The 22680-nt window shown below is 40.4% G+C and overlaps 1 protein-coding gene and 1 long non-coding RNA gene across 5 annotated transcripts in view; both read right to left on the bottom strand.

The window, feature by feature from the left end:
• Positions 1–12212, bottom strand: part of ELP2 (elongator acetyltransferase complex subunit 2) — a 39299-nt gene extending 27087 nt beyond the window's left edge. The window contains exons 1-6 of one of the 2 annotated variants that reach the window (XM_065667804.1): positions 12051–12210; positions 11880–11958; positions 10262–10347; positions 9088–9238; positions 7726–7803; positions 4678–4742 (exon numbers count right to left, since the gene is read on the bottom strand). In XM_065667804.1, coding sequence (XP_065523876.1) covers positions 4678–4742; positions 7726–7803; positions 9088–9238; positions 10262–10347; positions 11880–11958; positions 12051–12182 — 591 coding nt within the window. In that variant the 5' untranslated portion in view covers positions 12183–12210. Of the gene's footprint in view, positions 1–4677; positions 4743–7725; positions 7804–9087; positions 9239–10261; positions 10348–11879; positions 11959–12050 lie in introns of both variants that reach the window. The other variant, XM_065667805.1, reaches the window with a different exon arrangement.
• A 2202-nt stretch (positions 12213–14414) lies between these two features.
• LOC136009313 (uncharacterized) overlaps positions 14415–22680 on the bottom strand; it is a 48525-nt gene continuing 40259 nt past the window's right edge. For 2 of the 3 annotated variants that reach the window (XR_010610491.1, XR_010610490.1), the window contains 3 exons: positions 18026–18268; positions 17331–17495; positions 14415–15379 (listed from right to left, as the gene is read on the bottom strand). This is a non-coding gene — a long non-coding RNA (uncharacterized LOC136009313). The remainder of the gene's footprint in view (positions 15380–17330; positions 17496–18025; positions 18269–22680) is intronic. The other variant, XR_010610492.1, reaches the window with a different exon arrangement.

The following is a 22680-nucleotide window of genomic DNA, read 5'->3' on the forward strand; positions in this document are numbered from 1 at the left end:
CCAACAAAGATGTTGAACAAGACCGGTCCCACACCGATCCCTGAGGGACACCACTTGCTACTGGTCTCCAGCCGGACATCGAGCCATCGACCACAATTCTTTGTGTGCAGCCATCCAGCCAGTTCTTTGTCCACTGAGTGGCCCATCCATCAAATTGATGTCTCTCCAATTTAGAGACAAGGATGTTGTGTGGGACAGTGTCGAATGCTTTGCACAAGTCCAGGTAGATGACACCAGCTGCTCTACCCCTGTCTATCAGTTCCGTAGCCCCATCATAGAAGGCCACCAAATTGGTCAGGCAGGATTTCCCCTTAGTGAAGCCATGCTGGCTGTCACCAACCACCTTGTTTTTCATGTGCCTTAGCATGCCTTCCAGGAGAATCTGCTCCAAGATTTTGCCAGGCACAGAGGTGAGACTGACTGGTCTGTTATTTCCTGGATCATCCATTTTCCCCTTCTTGAAAATGGGGGTTATATTCCCCTTTTCCCAGTTGTCGGGAACTTCACCTGACTGCCATGATTTTTCAAGTACGATGGCCAGTGGCTTAGCAACTTCATTTGCCAGCTCCTTCAGGACCCATTGATGGATTTCATCAGGTCCCATGGACTTGTGCACTTTCAGGTTCATAAGATGGTCTCAAACCAGACCCAGTGGGCCCAAGGTCTTCATTCTCACAGTCCCTGCATTTGCCTTCCAAGACTTGGGTGCTGCGGACAGAGCATTTGCCAGTGAAGACCAAGGCAAAGAAGTCATTAAGAACATCAGCCTTCCCCAAATCCAGGGTAGCCAGTTCTCCTGATAGCTTCTGGAGAGGGCCCACACTGTCCCTAGTCTGTCTCTCATTTGCTATGTACCTATAGAATTCCTTCCTGTTACCTTTCACATCTCTAGCTGAGTTTAATTCTAACTGGGCCTTAGCTTTCCTAACCTGGTCCCTAGCTTCCTGGACAATGTCCCTGTATTCTTCCCAGGCTGCCTGTCCTTGCTTCCACCTTTTATAAGCCTCCTTTTTCCCCTCGAATTTTCCTCAGCAGCTCCTTATCCATCCAAGGAGGTCTCCTGGTCCTCCTGCTACATTTCCTTCTAGCAGGACGCAACACTCCTGAGCTTGTAGCAGGTGAGCCTTGAATATCAACCAACAGTCTTGGGGCCCTCTGCCCTCCAGGGCTATATCCCATGGAACCTTACTGAGCAGGCTCCTGAAGAGGCCAAAGTCTGCCCTCTTGAAGTCCAGGGCAGTGAGCTTGCTGCATGCTCTTCTCACTGTCCTGAGCATCCCAAACTCAACCACCTCGTGATCACTGCATCCAAGGCTGCCCTGGAGCATCACATTTCCAACCAGCCCTTCCCTGTTGGTGAGCATGAGGTCGAGCATGGCACCTCCCCTTGTCAGCTCCTCTATTGCTTGCAGAAGGAAATTGTCTTCCACACAATCGAGGAACCTCCTGGATTGCTTGTGCGGGGCCGTACCTTCCCTCCAACAGATATCAGGATGGTTGAAGTGCCCCATGAGGACAAGGGCCTGCGAGTGTGGGGCTTTTCCTATCTGTCTGTAGAGTGCTTCATCCACAGATTCCTCTTGATCAGGTGGTCTGTAACAGATCCCCACAGTAATGTCCCCCATAGCTGTCCTTCCTTTAACCCTGACCCACAGACTCTCTGTTGACGGATCATCTGCCCCCAGCCAGAGTTCCATACTCTCCAGCCTATCCCTAACATATTTCTCCTTCTCCATTTGTTTTCCCCTTGGTCCTTACTGGATACATATGAAGTTACAGTACCAACAGTTCAATCTAATGAAAGCTCATGGTCTGACTCACCTACTTCATAGGCTTTCCCACACCTCTAAATTCATTTCTGAACATTCCAGTTCCTTCTGTTTTAGACAAAGAATAAAGCTGTTCTGTAGGCAGCAGAACGAATGAAGCCAGACTGTTTGTGAACATGCATAACACAGTCTGCACAACTAACACTGCCCACACTCTGGGTTCATGTCCTTCAGGACCAGACTGGTTACTGCTTGGCAAATTTGGCAAAAGAGGTCCAAAACTTCTCGTATTTTCTCCATTGGACACTAGAAGCGATATCCCTCCTCTACCCAGCCATTAATGCAATGGAATTAGAAAGAGCCTGAATTATCTTTGAGTTCCTTATTACACTTTTCAATTAGGCATAATTATTTGGGGGAAACACAGTCAAACGTGCACTGCAATATCTTCTCTCAGAAACCAAGCTCAACATAGAACTGTTTTGTCTTAAAGCTCTATTTTGATTCTCTGGTTTACTTACCTCCTCTCCATAGGCTTGCTAATATCTCAAGCAAGAAGATATATAATGGTTTCTGAAAGATTTTTCCCTAGGTATTTTTATAAATCAATACCTTCTTTCAAGAGCTTGGAAAAGCAAAGAGTTGATTTTCTCTCTACTGTTTAACACAGTGAGCAATCTACAGGTAGAAAGTCTTAAAGGATTTGAAGCCTGCCCACTCAATTTCAAAAACCAAGTAGTTTTTATGAATAAATATATTTTAGCTGGAAAATTAATAAGTTTACCAAAAGGCAGCCTGAATCAGCTAACTGAAGATGCTTCATCCTCCCTTAGTGTAACAGTGCCCTCCAAGCTTCATTAGGATATCCCATTATTAACTTACATTCTGCCTTTGGGTTCATATAATCTTTTTTAGGATATTAACTAAAAGAAGAGGTTTCCAAGAGTCACAACTAACAGGACAGAGCTACAGGCCCTTACCAATAGGGGAATGATGCAGAAGCTTAAGATTCCACTCACTCTTCTATGCTAGTTCTAGTAAAAAATGGCAGGATGAAAATAACATCCTTCAAATGTATTTAAAAGTTCTACAGAAGCCATTAAAAGAAAGGTGTCAGCAGATCTGAGAGAATACAACTAAAGAGGAGAACCTCCCTCTAACAGCAAGGAAGGAATTTGTATTAGGCGGCTTGCAAAGATGTTTTCATTCTGTTAACAGCCGTAATGCACTACATAGGCGCTTTTACTCCACATGGAATCAAATTTGGGCTCTTCTCTTTTAGATCTGTACAGTCTACTTAGTTAAAAGAGATGTTCTAGAAAGTTAAGACAGACATCAACCAGAAGTCCCACCTCATTAAAAAGACTATGAATGCCAACTCTGCCAAGACAGCTGGTGAAAATACTTCCTAAAACTGAAGGTGTGAAAAATAACACATGTAAAGTAAGAGAAAATTCCTCACCCCTTGTATAAACAAGGTCTCCTACCTCCAAAAACAGACAGCACCATAAATTACTTATGAAACTTATGGAGCTTGTTTATTCCAGTTACTTTCCTTTATCCTCCACTGACTGCATTTAAGAACAGCTAAGAATGTTGTTATATTCATAAGTTTGGTCAACAACTGGCAAAATAAGTTACATATATCTAAACATTTTTAGCACTCAAACTGCATATTATTTGTTCATTTGAACCATACAAGAAAATAAGTTCCAGATCCTGAATGAGGAAAATCAACTGCACAGCCCTGAGATAAAAGTCTTTCTTCAGCATACTGAGAATCATAAGTGGCATTCTGCCACTGATAAATTCCCAGAGAATCTCACTAAACTGATTTACTGATTTAATTCATAAGCTATATAGAGGAAACAAAAAACAAAAAACCAACAGAAAAAAAGCAGCTGAGAAATTAACCCTTCTTTCTTTTAGTGGTCAAGAAATCACTGGACATAGCAGATAAAGGCTGAAGTACTTATTTAATAAACAAGAAGATCTTGCTATTGTATATGGCAGTATGAACAGACAAAATTATAAGGTAGCTTTTATCTCTCTCAAAAAGCAAGAGGGGCTATTTATTCTTTAATCTTTAAGGTCACTGTGTCTGAACAAATCCAGAAAAGTATGTGATTTCTACATATGTAATTTTCAATGAGGGCTTCTGAATGGTAGGTTCATTGGTGACTGGAGCCAGTGTTTGTGGCTTGAGCTTCAGTTGGGCTGTTTGGTTTTTTTTAAGGGAGTGACAGAGAAGAAGTGACATTGACTTCTGTTTTGGAAAACAGCCATTCAACATATGCTTTAGAGTCTAACAAATGCAAATGCAAAAGAGATGCAACAGAGGACAGAATCTTCCTAGTGCTCCAAAGGAACATTTATCTGTATGAAAAACTTAAGATTGCCAGCTTCCAAATAATACATTAAAAATGTGCGTGCTTTTAGAAGATCACATACCCTTTCAAATACTTTCCTTGGCATTCAAAAGCATTCAGCACAAAGAGAATACTTAGCAACAAACGTACAGTTCCACAAATAGAAATTGCAACAGTTCTCTTTTAAGAGTTTATAAAATGAAAGGAACATAATTTCCATATGAACCATTCAGTGCATGGATACTGAATACAGAAGGACAGTCATAGCTATTTTGTATCAGTGGGAATAGAAACACAGGGTATCTTCACAGAGGGGAAAAAAATAAAAAAAAACTAACACTTATACGCCCTGAATCCAACTTCCAACATTCTGTACTTGCATTTCATCATTCCTAGGGAATGGATGAATTAGGTAGTTGCATGTTATGGCTATCTAGAGATGCAGAAGCTAATGAAGAACCTCAAAAAAATCTGCAGAACAAATGAAAAGAAGCAGAATATATGAGCAATGTTCTGAGCAAGAGACAAAAACCAATTACCCGATCATTCTGCTGTATAAACAAACTTATTTTGCAGTCATCACCACCACAAGCCAGCACTGGTACTGGAAAGGAAAAAAAGTCTTCCATTACACAAGTGACAAAATCCAATATTGTAGAATATACATAAATATGTAGATAATACAGTATCAATAAATATATTAATACACACAGGCAAGCACGATACCACTTTAAGTTTTCTTAGAGACCAAATACTATTTGAAATAAACTAGTATCCCAATAACACAAAACTCTGAAGTTATTTTGGCGTATAAATAATAACTACAAATACTTAAGATGCTAAAGAGTATTTTCCTTCAAACTCACGTATCTGTGGGAAGTACTAGATTTTAGTTAGTAATGTGTATTTTATTGTGTATTTATCTCAGCAGCCAAGTTGGAAACTGTGGTCCAATTGCAATGGGGGGCAGTGATTGGCAAAGTTCTTCAAATTCACTTTTTATTTTCACCTGTTGTAATTCAGTTCTGAGGAGACAATTACTTGTCAGAATCCAAGCTACGGCAACACAATCATTCAGGTGGCAGGAAGAATCACAGTACATGACAAAACAGATGATCAAGATCAGTGAAACAGTAAATCCTATTCCCAGCATTTTAGCAGCAGAGTTTCTGCAGGCATTGCTAGACAAAAAGCAAACAACCAAACAAAACAGGATTAAGCACCTCCTCAAGACTTAGAAAATAGCTGTAAAGAAACTCTTTAACTAAAAGGCTACCAGTAAAGTGCTTAAGCTGTGACTCCAGCAGCAAATGATTTTTTAAGTTTTTATTGGCTTTCACCATCTGGCTTCTTCACAAAAATGACTCTTTTTTTAGTAATTTATTTTCAAGGACAATCAGTTAAAATACTAGGCATCATGAACTTCAATGTCTTTTGGAAGTTAAAGCATCCATTATGTATCAATCAATTTTCAATGCAAGCTTTAAAGTCCTTTGATTGGTAAAATTAGAGGTTACTGTAAATGCTTCTAGTTCAGAAGAGTAGTTTACGACTTTCAGAAAACCAAATCTGTATTTAATTCCTGACTCAAGAACTGCAGATTGTCCTCAAGAGAAAAGCTTCTTAAAAGTCTTAATACAACTGCCAACATAGCCTTCATAAGGATTTCAGAGCAACTCCTTAAGTTATCATAGATAATTTTTTTTCCCTGAAGCTCACTATAATTCCAAACTGACATTACAGATTAAAGTTTCTGACAAAATGATCAGTGGTGAGTTTTTTAATAATATATCTAAACTACTTTATTTAGATTTTAGAATTAACATCATACTCTGAATAAAACCAATTCAGTTGCATGGACTACTTTGTCAGGTTTAGAGAGAAAACACAGAACATGGCTCTGCGATATTAAAAGACCATTTAAGAAATTCAGAAATCTATTTCTAAGGGAAAACATCTCTAATCATGCATTTATGGTTCAAAATCTAAACTGTTTCTTTACAACTTTAGCAGCACAAATCATATTGGAACTGGCATTAAAAACATAAATGTATAGGTTGTTTTTAATTCCATATGAGACCTTCACAAATAATTTCTCATTTGAAAATAAATTCATTTCTTCAGAAAAGTAAAATACTCTTTTTCAGGTTGAGCACTGTATTGTTTTGGATAACTAATTTGAACTGGGATGGGAAGAGGCCATAATAAAAGACTGTCCTGCTCTGAATGCAACTTCAAGCAACACTGGACTTTGGTGACCACCACAACAGAACAAAATGCTTGCTATGACACCATTTAAAGAAGCTTCAAGCACTCCACGCAATTTTGGTTTCAGAAGCATTTAGTTTCAAGAATATGACAGTCTTCATTTAAGGTGTTTCCAAAATGAATGTTCACTTCTTTAATATACAACATGATTTCAACACTAAAAAGATGCACTACTCTAGAGCATTACAGTAAGAATCTCTTACCTGTACAGTATCATAAACGAAGAAATAATCTATTGCTCTGCAATATGAATTTTATACTCATTAAACTGGCACCACAGACACTTCATTTCTAAGTAAAGTTCACAGTGGAGGTAATGATTTTTATTTACTCCCTAGGTTTTTTATTTCAGCTCAACAACCGCCTGTTAGCATATTTACAGGAAAAAGAGTTTTAAAGCTCTTTAGCTATGCAAATGTTGCTTTTGATATCAGAAATCAGCATTTTCAGATGGGACAACGCATCTTGACAGAGCTTTCATATCTCCCAGAATTATCACAAGGCAAAGAATAAAATAAGCTCCTGTATAACTGCTCTGGAGGCATGCAAACACCACATCACTGTGGAACACATGCAGCAAATAGCTGAAAACTCTAGATACAGTAAGAAACTCCAAAAGGCTCTAATGATACTTAAACACAAACATAATTCAACACATGTATCTGGCTTGATGATACATTTAGTTGTTTGAGGATTTTTGGGTTTGGCTTTGTTTTTTTAAATCTTCTACATACTTGCAACAGAATAATGTGCCTGCGGCAGGCTACAAAATCTGAACATGTGTATCAATATACAACTATACAAATCATACTGAATAGTCAGGTTAAACTTGTCCAGCATTTCAAGTTTTCCTTATATAAGACTGAACAGATGATAAATACTGCTCATTAATCTACACTAATCTAAAGGACTGTAGATTCTTTTTCTGGATCTTGCCCTTCAATCCAAACAAGAACAAGCATATGCAGCAGCAGCACAAGGAGTGGGTGAAACAAACAGCATTATCCTACCCCATTCACTTACAGCCCTGCTACCCCCTTTTTAAGCTCCCTGTCTCAAGAGTTCAAGTAAAGAACTCCACTTCAGTAGCATTTTGAAGACACTAATCAGACAATATTTTTCAGACTCCTAAGAAGAAAATACTTAGATACAAGATACCAGTGAAAATCTTTAGATCCAAGCAGCAGCTTAGGCTGATTCTGTAGAAAAAAAAAAATACAGCACAAGGGTCTGAAGTCAGTCAAATTAAAATCTGTTGGGGGGATTTCTTAGATTTTACATATCCTGCATTGATATTCAAGACATGCAGCTGTACTTACCATTGCTGCCAGGCAAGAAAGATAAGCAGACATCCATAACAAATCCATTTCCAAACTGCAGAATTTCAATGCATTTAGCTAGGAAACAAGAACAGACAGTGCTGACCTCATTCATCGTAAGTATTACAGTTATACTCTCATTTCCTACTTCATTATGTAGCTAAAATTTCTCAATTTTATTTTAAGGAGCTGAAAAACTTTCACTTTTTTCAGAAGCCTAAATAACACTATCTTCTGTGGAGCCACAGAAATTCATCCAGTTAAAAGTTAAATCTCTTTAAAAGTTATTAGTTAATAGTGAATAGTTAAAGCTATTCTCCACTGAGTATTAAAGTTGTACAGCTTCACTGTGGTAACACATCAGAAGAGATAAATATCACAAAGATAAAAATCTCTTGTGGCAACAGCATTCACTACACAGAACGCTAAAACTCATTCCATGAACTGAGCAGATAGAGAGAAGAGCAAAAACTTGCTAACACCCCTCAGATCCTACAAGTGGCTCAAATGGTTTGGCTTGATGATCTTAAACGTCTTTTCCAATCTAACTGATTCTGTGAGTCTGTGAATGGTGACCCATCATCAGAGTACTCAACAGTATAGCAGAAAAAACTCTCTAACAACAGCAAGAGAAAAAGGATAGGACAGGACATCATGGTGTTCTTTGGGAGCAGGAGAAATGCCTTCCAGAACACTGGACTGAAGACTGGTAACTCCCACCTATTTCACTCATAAAGTAAGCACAATGCAAAATCTCAAGTACACCAGATAAAAGCAAGTAGCTTGAGAGTGCAGTCAGTACAACTCAACTTAAAAGCAACACTTTAAATCTAGATTATCCACCCTATTTATTTCTTACATATTTCAAAGAGCTGTTCTCCCATGTTTTCATGCAATGGCCTAGTTCATCAGGTCAATATCCTATTATCCCGAACTTCATTGGACTCAAGTCAGTAGTAACAAAGAAGAGACCAGTTTAACCTCACTTTTTTAATGCCAGCATTAATTATTTTACTTCACACAAGCATGCATATAGATTGTCTGCCCCCACATTACAGGTCAAAATGATGGTTTGGATTATCAGATTCTGAATATATATTAAAGAGAAACAAGTAAATTCATTCAGCCAACATACCACTGATGAAAAACCAAAATAAATCATTTTGCAGACCCAAAGCTGCTTAACTAGCATAACCCTTAGCTTTCAAAGAGTAATACAGTGATTTGATGTACCAAAGCTCCAGGAGAAATCAATGTAGTTGCATTAAAAGATGTTAGTATTTAGCAGAGTACTTTAATGGATAAGCATGCATCATTTTTATTAAGCCAGCTTGTTGTTTCTAAACTTTTTAAAATAGTTACCTTCTGAACCTTGCCGAGACCAGATTCTCACAGTAGAGTCAGAAGCTGCAGAAGCTATTAGAAGATTTAAATCAGGTTCATCTGACTGGTAGACAGCATCCACAGCACAAACAGCTTCAGCATGGCCTTTGAGAGGGACGCTTTTCACAAGCTGAACACATCAGAAAGCTTTAAATTCCAGTAACTTATCTAAGACAATTTTTAAAGACATTTTAAGAAATATTTTAACACTGAAAACAAATTGCATAGCTGCAAAGGCAGAGCATCTAACAAGCTATGCTAAGCTACAGCATACTCCAGGAAAACACAAAGGGATATATAAGAATGACTATTAACATGATAAGATTTTGTTCAAAGCTGAACAGAATTAAGCATTTCTGCATACACTATATAAACCCCACCACTCCCTGAGGAAACCTGGAAATAGGACAGAAGTTAGTAAGAGTAGTTTTCCTTTCTGTTTCTCCTTCTCTTGCCCCTCACCCTAAGGAACATCTCATAAAAGTCTGGAGGCTGTCCATAGTGAAGGACACAGAGCAGAGAACACAGCAGAATAAGTAGCAGCTACAGCAGCTCTAGCAGCAATGTTTAGTGTGTTCTCACACATCAAAACAACCTTTCACTCCTTCAGAATACCGACATAAAAAACCAATTTTTTTTATTTTTTTTTAAACACCTACCCCAACCTGGATATCATCCTGCTAAGGCCACCTATATACAAACATTACACTGTTGCACAGACTGACCAGAAATCACTGGAAATGGACATAAAGAAGGGAGGACGAAGGGTACAAGAAACATCAACTCAAAACGAACCTCATGGTTGGCAGATTTTAAGGCAGCTTAAAGGAAAGTGCTACACGAGATCAGAAAACTGATGACTCAAGAACAGACAGACAGGGTCTTTTAGACATGCTAGACAATTCCACCTGACAACTGGTTAGCTGATTTCTTAATGAAGGCTGAATTGAAAAAGATAAATGACAGAAGAAACAACATTTAAAGTAACACACCGCATGACAGAATATCAACAATCCGAAGCAGACACACAGAGGGTTCAAAAGACAAGGCAGAATGAAGAGATATGAACAAGAAATACAGACAAAACAGGTATTTTGTGATACATGAGCAACTACAGCAGGGGGAGTTTTACAAAGAGGTTACTGCTGCTCACCTGATCATTCCATGCTCCTGTTCCATTCCATTCCCAAAGAATGAGTTGGTTATCAGATCCACCAGAAATTAACTCTGTTTCAGAAGCTGAAAAATATGTTTTGGCAAGTTTTGTAAACACATACTTTTTAACAGCAGTCAACAGCATAAGCAGTTCCATTGTACAACTCACGAAAATATAATCTATCAACTGTAAGCATCAAACTGTAAATTTCCATCAAAATAATGTATGGCTGAGTTGCACTATGCAGGACAGCCTTAAGAGCAAAGGTATTCACTAAGACAACATAAAAGCCATTCTGTATAAATAGATATCTCTTTCCAAAAATGGTTCTCAAATCCAACAGTGTAATATTTTCTTTCTTTTGTTTGGTCTTTTTGGAAGCTAGGAAAATAAAGCAAGGTAAGTCTAACCAGAAAGAATTCAAAGCTTCATGTAAAAATTCAACTCCCAAGTCCCCTAAAAATAATATCTTTTACTAAACTTTAAGAAGAAAAATGTTTTTGTGCAACCAGCTGAAAGGATGGAAGTTTATATCACTATTAAAAAAGGAATGTTTTAATTTAAGTACTCCTCTCCCCTCCAAAACCAACAGGCATATTACATTAACAGTTTAATCAACAGCTCCATTTTTCTTTCAGTGAGTTTCTATAAATGCCTAAGGGCAAGAATATGTGTTTTTGAAAAGCCTGCACTAAGCAACTTTAAAACCTGGGATTGCTATAAAGGAAAAGCCTCATAAGGGTCTCAAACATTCCCAGCTTGAAAGAATGCACATAAATAGCTCAAAGGCGGATGCCAGGAGGATGGTGCCAGACTCTTCAGTGGTGACCAGTGACAGGACGAGGAGCAATGGACATAAGCCAAAACACAAAAAAATTCACCTCAACATGAGAAAGAACCTCTTCACTGAAGGTGGCAGAGCACTGGAACAGGCTGCCCAAGGAGGTTGTGCACCCTCCGTCTTCAAAACCCACCTGGACAAGATCCAGTGTAACCTGCTCCAGATGGCCCTGCCTCAGCAAGGGCATTAGGGTACATGATCTCCAGAGGTCCCTTTCAACCCTGTGATTATTTTTTCACGGATATTACCTACATTCAACTTAAAGCTTTACAATCAGAGATTCCTTAAAAATCACGGCAAACTACTTTACAAAGTCAAAACATGCAAAACTCCAGGCCCTTCCTGAAGAGCCCGGCGACAGCATAAGCCTCCCATCTATCAGAGCCACCGCAGCCCCAGGCAAAACAGCCTCCAGGGCTGGCGGCGGCTGCGGGGCTCAGATAAGACATCCCGACCGGATCCCCGCTCTTGCCGGGCGGCTCACCTGAGTTTGGCGAGCAAGGCTCCTGCGGTGCCACCTGTTAAATTCCCTACAGGGAAACCGGGCTTAAGGCGACAGGATGCTCGCTAACGGGTCAGCGCCCTACTTCCTTCAGCTTACACCTACTGCCGGACTCCTCCAGCGAGGGGCGGGGCGGGGCAGCAGCGCCGGCGGCACCGAGGACAACCGGCCCCCGCCGAGACACACACACACACACCGCCCCCTTCCCCCCGAAACCGGCGACCCCGACCGAAGGGGACAAAGAGGCGGGGTAAAAAGGCATTGCTACTCACCGCCGTCCCGCCGGCGGACCCAGCGCACGCAGTTCACCCTGCCGCCGTGCCCGCGGAGGGCGGTGGCCACCCGCCTCATCTGCGGGACAGACAGAAAGCACCAACATGAGGCCCCGCCGCCAGGCCCAGGCCCGAACCCGGTCCGTCCCGCCCCAGGCCGCATCAGCTCACCGCCGGCTCGTAGAGGATGACATCGCGGCAGCTGCCGAAGGCGAGGAACCCCCCTCGCCCCCAGGACACGGCCCCGCCGCCTGCCCGACTGGCGCAGCACGCAACGTGACAGACTTCCACGGGCGCCGCCATCTTCCTCCCCGCCCCATGCGTGACCTCACGTAGCTCCCGTAGCAACGAGCCCCGGGAGGCGGTGCCTCAGGCGGTAGGGGCCGAGCCCGGCCCGGTCCGGCCGGGCTGCCCAGGCTTCGTAGGCACGGGGTGAGGGAGAGTCGGTATGGGGAGTCCGGAAGGCTGCAGGCAGAGCCAGGCGCTAGGCTTCCAGCGCTGGGCTTAGTGTGAGGGAGTCCCGCGGGCCAGGTCCCGCCGGCGCAGCCCCCTTCCACCGGCGGAGGAGCTTAAAACGGGCATTAAAAACCAGTGAAACCGCAATTAGTTTGTTGGGGGAGAAGCGGGGGTGTTTGATTTGGTTTGCTTCGTGTTATTTTGTTTGTTTCGGGGGAGGGGGCTTTTTGTTGTTTTTTTTCTTTAGGGGGAGAGTTTTAATCTTCATTGCGCTTTCTGTCAAATAAAGGTTTAAAAAGTTTAAAAGTTTTATGTCAGGTCTTTGGTTTAGGGTTGTTTTTTGGTTTGGGGGGGGTGGTTTTTTTGTGCGCAGAAGTGGACCCTACACGTGCTAGGAGAGAACTGAACCGAAGAAGAACTGAAGAGCTGAAAGAATATCACAGATCATGCTGTTAACTGCCTATTGCTGATCTGTTTCCGTCAACTAATGCCTCCCCCTGATAGTCATTCTTAAGTCGCTGAGCTCAGGGTGTATTTATATTACAGTGTATTATGATGTCCTACAATTACTGTCATACAAAGCATCAGAATTTGCAACTGAGCAATGGCCAGGGCCCCAGTGGGGTGCTCTGAATATGTTTGAGTACTTCAGTTTTTCAAGAAAAAAGGTGAGGTTATAGCAGATTAGAGAATTACATGTTACTTCTCTAAATTGTCATTGTTTCTTGATGTATCTGCCCAAGAAATTAAACCTAAGAAAGATAAATACTGCAGTAGTGCTCAAGTTTTTTACTTGTGTGGTCACCAGCCTGAAGAAATGGGATCATTAGAGGGTATTATGAGATCTGGACGTGCTGTGAATTGTTTTGGCTGTTTGGCTTCACAGGCTCAAAGACTTTGCCAGTTCCCAGTAGCTACAACCTGTTATCCCACAGGCTGTGTGGGAGTCTCAGCAGGACCTTCAAGACATCCACTCTGCCTCCAAACACTGCTCCCCATACATACAGAAGGCCCTGGAGCTGAGGCTGGGCTGACATATAAACAGACTACTCCTGCCTACAAATCACACCTGGGATAGCCTGGAATAATCAAAGCTGAACTGAAAAGCTGGGGTGCCTGGGGTGGAGGGAGAAGACAGTTCTTCGTGGCTGTGCAGAGAATGGGGAGGGGTGGGGAGAAGCAGAAAGAGAAAGAGCAGAGAGCAAGGGGCCATCCAGGGAAGAACTGTGCATAGCAGAGGTAACGCTTTGGACCCTAAATGCCTGGCATTTATCCCACGGTGTGCCTGCCTGCTTATGAATACTGGCTGTTGGTAACCCTGTAAGCTGACACAAAAATGTTGCAGCCGGGCACAGCTTCTTCTAGTGGGTACGAGAGGAAAGAAGCTGTGCCTAGTCGCATACAAGATACAGCCAGAAACGTTAGCTGCTAAGGGAACAAATGACTCCTTGCAGAAAAATGCAGGGATCCAGTCATCAAAGCGTGCTTTAACTGAGGAGTGCTGTCCCGAGCTGCCGTGGATGGCTGCGCAGCAATCCCCTTCTCAGCGTGCCCTGCCAGGGTTGCAGTCGGGGCTCCAGCAGAAGGTCGGGCATTGCCAAAAAGCTGGGGCATGTTATAGGAGTTGTGTTTGTTGCTGTGGGAACGAAGCTGGCTCTGACTGTGATTGTGGGCAGAAATCTAGGCTTTTCCAAGATGGACTGGTGGGGGGATTCCTCTGAGACATGAAAAGTTTATTCATCTGACAGACAACCTGCTGCTGTCCTGTAAAAGGGATGGCCCTGGATAATGTTTGTGTGGGAGAGGTTTGGAGGTGCACATCATGCCTGAGGGTGTGTGTGAGTGCACTGTGGCCCCATGTTGCAGTAGTAAAATAGCCATTTTGGCGGTAAACTCATGTCTACAAGTCAGGTTTTCCAGGGCTTAGTAATCTTCATGTGCTCCCTACCCAACTCAGTTATGCCTTCAAGCTTTTAGAGAGGGAGAAAATACAACACTAGTTAAAAAAAATTATATATAGTATTTAATATTTATCTAATTACATCTATACAATGACATGAAAATGTAATAATGTTGCAAATATGTTTTCATTCCCTACAAGTTTTGAAACTTACACAACATATTTAGCCTCATCTTCCTTTTTTTGTTTTATGAGTAAAATACAGTGTTGGATATATATTGCATGTATTGTTAATTGAATGCACATTGAGAAGAAATCTGATCTTTGATAGATTAAATCAAAATTTTTTGCTTTCCTTTATTGCGTGGGGTCATGTTGGTATAAAGGAATATAGATTGATAGACGTGTGTCATTCTGCATGATACTATGAAAGGTTTAAAGGTTTAAAGTTTAATTATATGCAGTTTAATCTTCTAGAAGAATGTTTAAATGCTGTTAAACTACCAAAGCCAAGTACACAAAGGCTGGGGGCCTTGTTCTTGCAGGTTGTTGAACTTAGCCTAACTTTATGTGTCTTTACTGTATACATGCCTTATGAGGTAATCATTAGTGAAGTTACCTCATATTCAGGTTACTGACTGCTATTTTTACTGTAAGTTGCTTGCCTCCAGCAGCAACCTGGATGAACAGTGCCTGGTGTATGAAGCAGCTATTGACTATTTCAATTTCTATGTATTAGTTATATTGTGGCCCTAGGCCTCATTTGCTGTGCAGTATTCTTAGCACAGAAACATACTTTTCCTAATAGCCTTCTTTTATTGTGCGTGTGACTTCTACTGCCGTAGGGACTGGATGTCTCATAATATCACTGTTACACAGAGGGCTGTTATTATATTATTTTTCTAGGTGACAGTTTCTTCCTAGACCAGAATTCATAACAAAGGCACCATAGTTCTTCTGTGATAAAGTGCCCAATGTGGAAGATGCAGGATAGCATTCAAGAGAGGGGTAACCACCCACAGCACCCACTGCCTCCAACTGAGATTGCAAGTGTTCAAAACCTGGAAATGGGGTTCTAGTGCTGGAACACTTTGGGCTGTTTCTGCAGGGCCAGGGTTTCATCTTGGGGATCAGAGCTGGAGCACTGTGAAAATAAATAACAAACACTAGTGACCAAAGCCATAAAGATGAGTTTATATTATTTTCCAGCTTCACAGGGATACCCCATACAACAGCTAGGAACCACTCCATTGTCTTTGACTTTCTCAAGTACAAATTCAGCCTCCTCCTTTTTGCCACCTGTGGGATCTGATTCAGAAGGTGTTTCTGTCTGTGAGGAATACTAACGTGGCTTTGCTGGGATTTCTTTCCCTTAAACCTGCACCTACAAGATTTAGTGCCAGAAGGGATGACCAAGGACAAGTGCCATTCCCAAAGTCACTGACTGGGTCCATCAAAATTGAGAGCCAGGCTAGTTTTTAACTGCCACCAATTGGTTTTGGAATTGTGGGTCCTGTTTTCAAGAAAAGATTTCCAGTGTATCTTGAGCATAATGTAAGCCTTAAGCATCCTTTTCAAATACATTTCTTAAGACTAAAAAGTAGTTATTGCCATTTACATGGACTTAAAGTGTTTAGAACAAGTTTTTAAAGACAATTTCTCCTTTAATTCATCTCACTGAAGACTGAAAGTTGAATGATGTGAGTGAAAGTAGTTGAAAGGAACAAATCTTAACTACAGCTATTTCCATTTTTCTTGAAGGCTGTATTTTAAGCATTCTGTGAATGGCTTACATTCCCACTGCCTAAATGGATTTCTGATTTTCCAAAGAAAATATAAACTTAATTATTTAGAAATATCATCAAAATTAGCTCTCCAAACAATGGCTGTAATTGCTGGCTGAAAGACATTCCACAGAAAACCTCTGATTTTCTTCTCTTTTTCTGACTTTTTTCTTGTTTTAAAAAGAAGACCTAATGAAAGCATGACCTAGAAAATCGCTTGGGAGGAGAGAAAAAAAGAGACAGGATGAAACAGCTTGTCACATAATCAAACTGATTATGCATTATGTTTTTGAAGCAGAAATTCTAAAAGGAGACATGATAATAGGCATGTGTTCCAGAGGGTGTGTGTACACACACACACTAAACAAAGAGTACATGGAAATGCCATCTGGAATAGTTTAAACCATATTTTGCTCTGGAATAGCTAAAAACCATGGTTTAACCACAGGCTTGAACCTGTCCTGCCGCAGTGGCCACAAAGTGCCCTGTACCATTCAAGTTGGCATCGTAGGTGACTGGTATTATTTTACCCCTCTGAGACCCACAGCGGGACGCCACCTGGACAGATGCCTTGGGCAACAGAGGGGAAATAATTATGTTTTGAAGGATGGAAAAAGTGTGTCCTATTTAATGTGGCTCAGCTTAAATAAGCAGGTCAGAAGACGACTTCATACCCACTAGCATTAAGAAAGCATTGTTAACAGAAGAGGTGTTCCTTACAGAGATATAAGACTGAATGATAGTTGATGGGAAGGAAACTTAGAAGAGAAAAATACTGACTGAACATGAGGAAAAAAAATCCCAATGATAAATCAATAAAAGTATACCAGATATAGGAAACTGCAGTTTCTATATCTCGTTCCTTCTACATCACAAGTTCCTGTTCCTAACTGAACAGGAATTTGTGATACATCTTCAGCTTTAAAGTAGTGAATTCAGATTTAAAGTAGATTTTTACCTAAGGCTGGAGTTCAGCCTCCTTTTTATGTATAATAACTCTAAAAACCCATGCTATTTTGGCATTGAGTAAATATTTTGATACTTAAAATAACAAGACATCCATCAATAAATGTCATATCTAAGTTGCTCTTTTCATTATGCAAAATTACTATATTTACAAGATGACACAGGTACTTTTCACATATGAAAACATACAGCTAAAGCAACCAAAAGAAATTTAAACCTCAAACAGCCACACAACAGACCCTAAATATCAGAAATCACCGTTAAAAAAAGACACAGATCATTATTTTACCGTTCTTATTTCCACCCTCCCAAATTAAGTAAAAAAACATATGAGATGAAACCTACCTGGTTTATCAAAGTGACTGTTGAAGAGGTGAAGAGAAATGTTAAAACCAAGGTCCAAATCACCAGCATGATTTAGGAACCCAATTTCTATGCAATTGCCTAAGTGCTCTGAAGATCCATGCCTACATAGTTTAGCTTAATCTGTGCCGTAGTTAATTTGACTCCCTGAATTAAATAGGAAAAAAAATAATAAAATGAGTTTGCATTGGGAAAACAACAAGAAATTGAGAAATTTTGAAAGAATGACTTATAGAAACAGTAAAAGCTGCATTAGTTTAATCATACAACATACATACAACATAACTCAAGTTGGCATTTCCAAGCACATGAATTTTAACTCCCACATGCTAATGCTTTTCAAGGTAAGTTACTTTGTTTACTTTTTCTTTACATTTCCAGTCACAAATATAACCATTTAAAAAAACCAAATACTGAAGCGGGAGTGTCTAGAGAATGAAGGCAAAAGCAATATCTGCACTAGTGAGACTTACAGGACATTCTGCAACAGCTTTGCATGAAAGAACTAAGCAGAAGGGGCACATACCAAAAGCCTGCAGAGCACACTGAAATCCACTCACAAGAAGCAAACTTCTGCACAGTCAGTAGTAATAATATTCAGCGAGTAGATGTCTACGCTTCATGCTGCATCAACTGTCAACAAAACTAAACTTACACAGGCTAGAGTGAATTTTTACCTTATTTTGGGTGCATTAAAAATTGCCGTTTTACTCAGGAATACTAGCAAAGTAAATTCCAACAACATTCCTCATAGTTCCTTCCCCTGTTCTCCCATTTATCCCATCCAAAATGTCCATCGTCTGTGTAATCAGCAACAGCAAAACTTCTCTTTTGCTCCGGACCATCTTCTACAGGTGAAGAAACTTGCATCCATCTTCTCTTTTCCAGTCTCTTACTTTTGGGTTCTTGAGAGAACAAACCTGTCAGAGTTCAAGGAGTGTCTAGATGATGCTCTTAGTCATATGCTGTAATTTTAGCTAGTCCTGTGAGGAACTGGGAGTTGGACTTGATGATCATGATGGGTCCCTTCCAACTGGAGCTATTCTATAATCTTTTCCCTTACTCTGTCCTTACATCCTACAAACTTATTTTTCCTTCTCATCTCCTTTTCCCTTCTATTAATTTCCTTGTTACCCTAACCTCAGCCCTGGGCACCCTGTAGAAGACACTGTATTCAAGAAGCTAGCGGTCCTGAATATGCCTGCTGTACTGTGCCTTGTACCTAGGGCCTGAGCAGCCCATTTGTTAGCGTGAGCAGGTGCTCCATGGCAGCTTGCTGCCCCATAGCACCCTGGACTGGTGTATGCTAGGATGGAGATAACCTTCCAGCCTGTTGGGGAAGCTGTCTGTTAGCTGGACAGACTACTCAGATAATACCCTCTCCATGGACAGGATCTGTGCTGCACAGCACCCCTTGGGAAGATCAGGCTGGGCCTCATCCAATGCTGCATGAACATGGGGTGCCCAGCACCTGAAGGCATGTAAGATGTACTTACTATCTATAGTCCTCTTCTTATCCTATCTTACAAAACCTGCTATTTTGTTAAGCTATTTGTTGTCTGGCCTTTCTTGTTAATTCCATAAGTAGCCTTGCTCCATCCCTCTCCCCCTTCACCTCAACCCCTTCCTTGGTGCAGAAAAACCTCTGCTTTTTCCCCACTCCAGGCGCCAGCTGCTATAACCCTGTATCCTCAGCCCACCTCTCTTAACTCACTTTCTACCTTACAGCCCTGAGACACAGGCTGTATTAAGACTTTGACGCTGGTGAGGCACTATAGAGTCCAAGTACCAGGGACTGAAAGACTCTGTCACCCACCTCAATGCGTTTCCACTGCATTTACATTTCTTGAACTATAGCATTATTAAAAAAACAAAACAAAACAAAACAACCAAGGGTTCTGTAGAAGTTGAAAAATCTGCATTAAGAATTGCCTCAAACACAAACCAGCTATACTGAGCCAGGTAGGTGTGTATCATTCCCAGACTGTTCATCGTACATTACATGTGCTTGCTAAATGCCACCAAGTCACCCAAAAACTTATAGCAAACAAGAAAGAAAAAGGGGAGCTGCTGAGATGACTTCTACCTGCCCACTTTTCTGCTTTTTGGTTAGCACTTTGTGAGAATGGCTTTAAATTATTCTGTTTTCAATGGCTTTTTGCCTATTTTTTTCCTGTCATTAGTCATTACCTGACTTGTACTGGAAGTGCTCAGGATTCAGGGAAGCCAAGGCATTTTGCTTCAGCTGTTTACATGGGGCTTGTGACAGATGGCAAAACTTTACTCTTAATGAGAAGTTTTCCCACCACAGGTCTCCTGCAAGAGAGTGCTTCCTAAGCCTGCAGCAAACCCAAGGTCACTGCAGTAGGACAGCCTCAGATAGATATCAGGAAAAAGCATGAGCCCCAGGGTGGTCTGTAACAGTCTGCACACACCATGAGCTTAATAGATGGTGTTGTTACCCCTAGCACAGTTCTACCTTTTGAACACCAGGGTATAATAATGAGGATGGCAAAAAAAGGATCAACCATTAGCCTCGAGGAAAACTGAAAAATAAGCTGGCACATTTATGCTGGAGCCAAAAAAGAAATTGTGTTATTTACTTGGACTTTATTACAGCCTGCGTCCAACTACATCAAACATTAGTCATCTTTATACAGTTTTTAGTAGAAGGAATGACTAACTTAATTATAATAAAAACAACATTCTTATTTTATTATACAGTACAAAACCAACTGAAATATTAGCAGGAAAACTCTAAAACCAGAAAGCCAGCTTCTGGTCATATTTGAATGATATAATCTGCAGTAATTTTGTCATGCTTAGCTGTATTTTTTCCAGGTGTACACCAATGGACTTGTTTTCACCGCCTTTTCCGAATTCTCCTGATAAAAGGCATCAATGTGAATAAAAAATTGTGGCATGAGGTAGTGCTTAGTTTTAGGATATGTAAGAGTCATTATGATTTCTGTCTTGTATGTTTGTCACTTTATGCCCCAAAATTTATATCTAAAAGATATTTTCTGATCCCCTTTCAAACATGTAACATCTGTTAGGAAGTAAAGACAGATATTCTTGTACTGTATGAAAGATGTTGATGTTCTAGAAAATGCTAAGAAAATGTTTTAAACATGATCTTTTTTCCAAATATATATTAAAAAAAAAAAACCAAAAACCACAATCCTGTATTTTTTTCCCTGAGATCTGTGAAGAGAACATGTTTTCCTTCTTGCTATTTCCATCACATACAGGAAAACTTTTTTTCCCTTTATTTAATTAAGTCATGATTCAAAGAATTCCTAAAATAAACCTAATGTCTCTCTAGACATGCAAAGCATTACAGGAGTTGTCAAGGGCTGATATAAATTATTACACTTCTATTGAAGCAAACCTCTGATTGTTTGCATCTTCTGAGGGTTTGCCTCTGGACTGTGAGAAAGAAAATGGCATTTTTTTTCTTTGCTTTAGTAAGTGTTCAATATTCCCGGTAAACTGTGTCATAAATCAATTCTGCTATCTTCTTGTATCCATATTACATTATAAAAATCCTCTTCTGAATGCTGGAAATGTGATCTGCCTTTTTCAGTTCTGCAGGTTGAAAACAGATGGAATAAATTTTAGGTGGGCACTTGTGAAATTGAAGAAAAAAAAGGATCAGAGGTCTCTTGGGCAGAAGTTTTCCTTTCTGTTTTGGTTTTTTTTTTTTTATTATTTTGCTTTTATAGCATGCAGTCAGGATCTACCTTTTCTATTTTATCACAGATTATTTATTCAAGTCTTTCCAGACACTAAAAATAGCTCATCTACATGTATATTTCTAAAATTCCCTTTCTTCTTTTCTATTTTCTGCAGCACTGTTATTCCATACACTGTTATTTCTATTTGTCCAGAACTATTCATTTTCACAAAAGAGATCATTAGATGCAATTTGACAATATGTTGCAAGAAGCTTTACTAAATAAAGAACGAGTAATGATGGTTTCAAGGCCAGGTTGGATGAAGCCTTGTGTGGGATGGTTTAGTGTGAGGTGTCCCTGCCCATGGCAGGGGGGTTGGAACTAGATGATCTTGAGGTCCTTTCCAACCCTAACTATTCTATGGTTCTATGATTCTATGAGGGTTTCACCATTATTTCATATTACTGTTCATTTCCAAGTGAAAACATCATCCTACATTTTAAAGGAAGTTACCTGCATGAAAAGCCTATTGGTTTTTTTTCCAAATAAACAGTGTAGGGTTATCAATTGTCTTTTTGTCTATATTTTCTCATATAATAGTTCCCTTTCTTTCTTTTCTTTCCAGTGAGTTTAAGTCCTACCTTGATTCTTGCAAGCACATTATCATGGGGACCTAATAGCAGCCTTCCGGGGACCTAATAGCAGCCTTCCAGTACCTGAAGGGGGCCTATAGGGATGCTGGGGAGGGACTCTTTGTCAGGGACTGTAGTGACAGGACAAGGGGTAACGGGTTCAAACTTAAACAGGGGAAGTTTAGATTGGATATAAGGAGGAAATTCTTTCCTGTTAGGGTGGTGAGACACTGGAATGGGTTGCCCAGGGAGGTTGTGAGTGCTCCATCCCTGGCAGTGTTCAAGGCCAGGCTGGATGAAGCCTTGTGTGGGATGGTTTAGTGTGAGGGGTCCCTGCCCATGGCAGGGGGGTTGGAACTAGATGATCTTGAGGACCTTTCCAACCCTAACTATTCTATGATTCTATGATTCTATGTGAATATTTTACTTTTCAGTACATGTTCTTAGCTCATATTCTGTCCTTTCAGAACTTTAGGAATTGCTTTTGTGTCTAAAGATCTTAAATGTGTTAGCCATTGTTTTGCTAAGTGATTTACTTCATCCTGAGTATCACTGAATTCTCAGTAAGATCTAGTGGCAAAACAAATACTATACACAGCTACAAAATACATTAATCTACACAATTTAATAGTATGGCAATTGTTTAGCATTTGTATCTATAACAGCCATAAAAGAAGAATTGTATTTTAACTCAAAAGTACTGTGGAACATTAGAGCCTGAGATAATCTGTTACAAGACAACAGGAGTTTTTTATGTCTGAGTAAATACTTGGTTAAACCTTCCCTGTATCAGTGCACGACAGTTGCTCCGCATCCTGTAAATCTGATGGAGTTTGGTCATTTACAGTTCTTCCCTTCTGGAGTCAGTGGCAAGTTGGTCATCTGCAGCTTTCCTAAATTAAATTTGTATTAACCAAGAGAAGAAACATTCACTGTAAAGTATTTTTCAAGGAGAAATACTCCATAGAATTGTCTGTGTTGCTCAACAGCCTAACATCTCATGGTAGCAGCATTAATTAGCTT

This window comes from Lathamus discolor, chromosome 2 (genome assembly GCF_037157495.1).
Source record: "Lathamus discolor isolate bLatDis1 chromosome 2, bLatDis1.hap1, whole genome shotgun sequence".
NCBI lineage: Eukaryota > Metazoa > Chordata > Aves > Psittaciformes > Psittacidae > Lathamus > Lathamus discolor.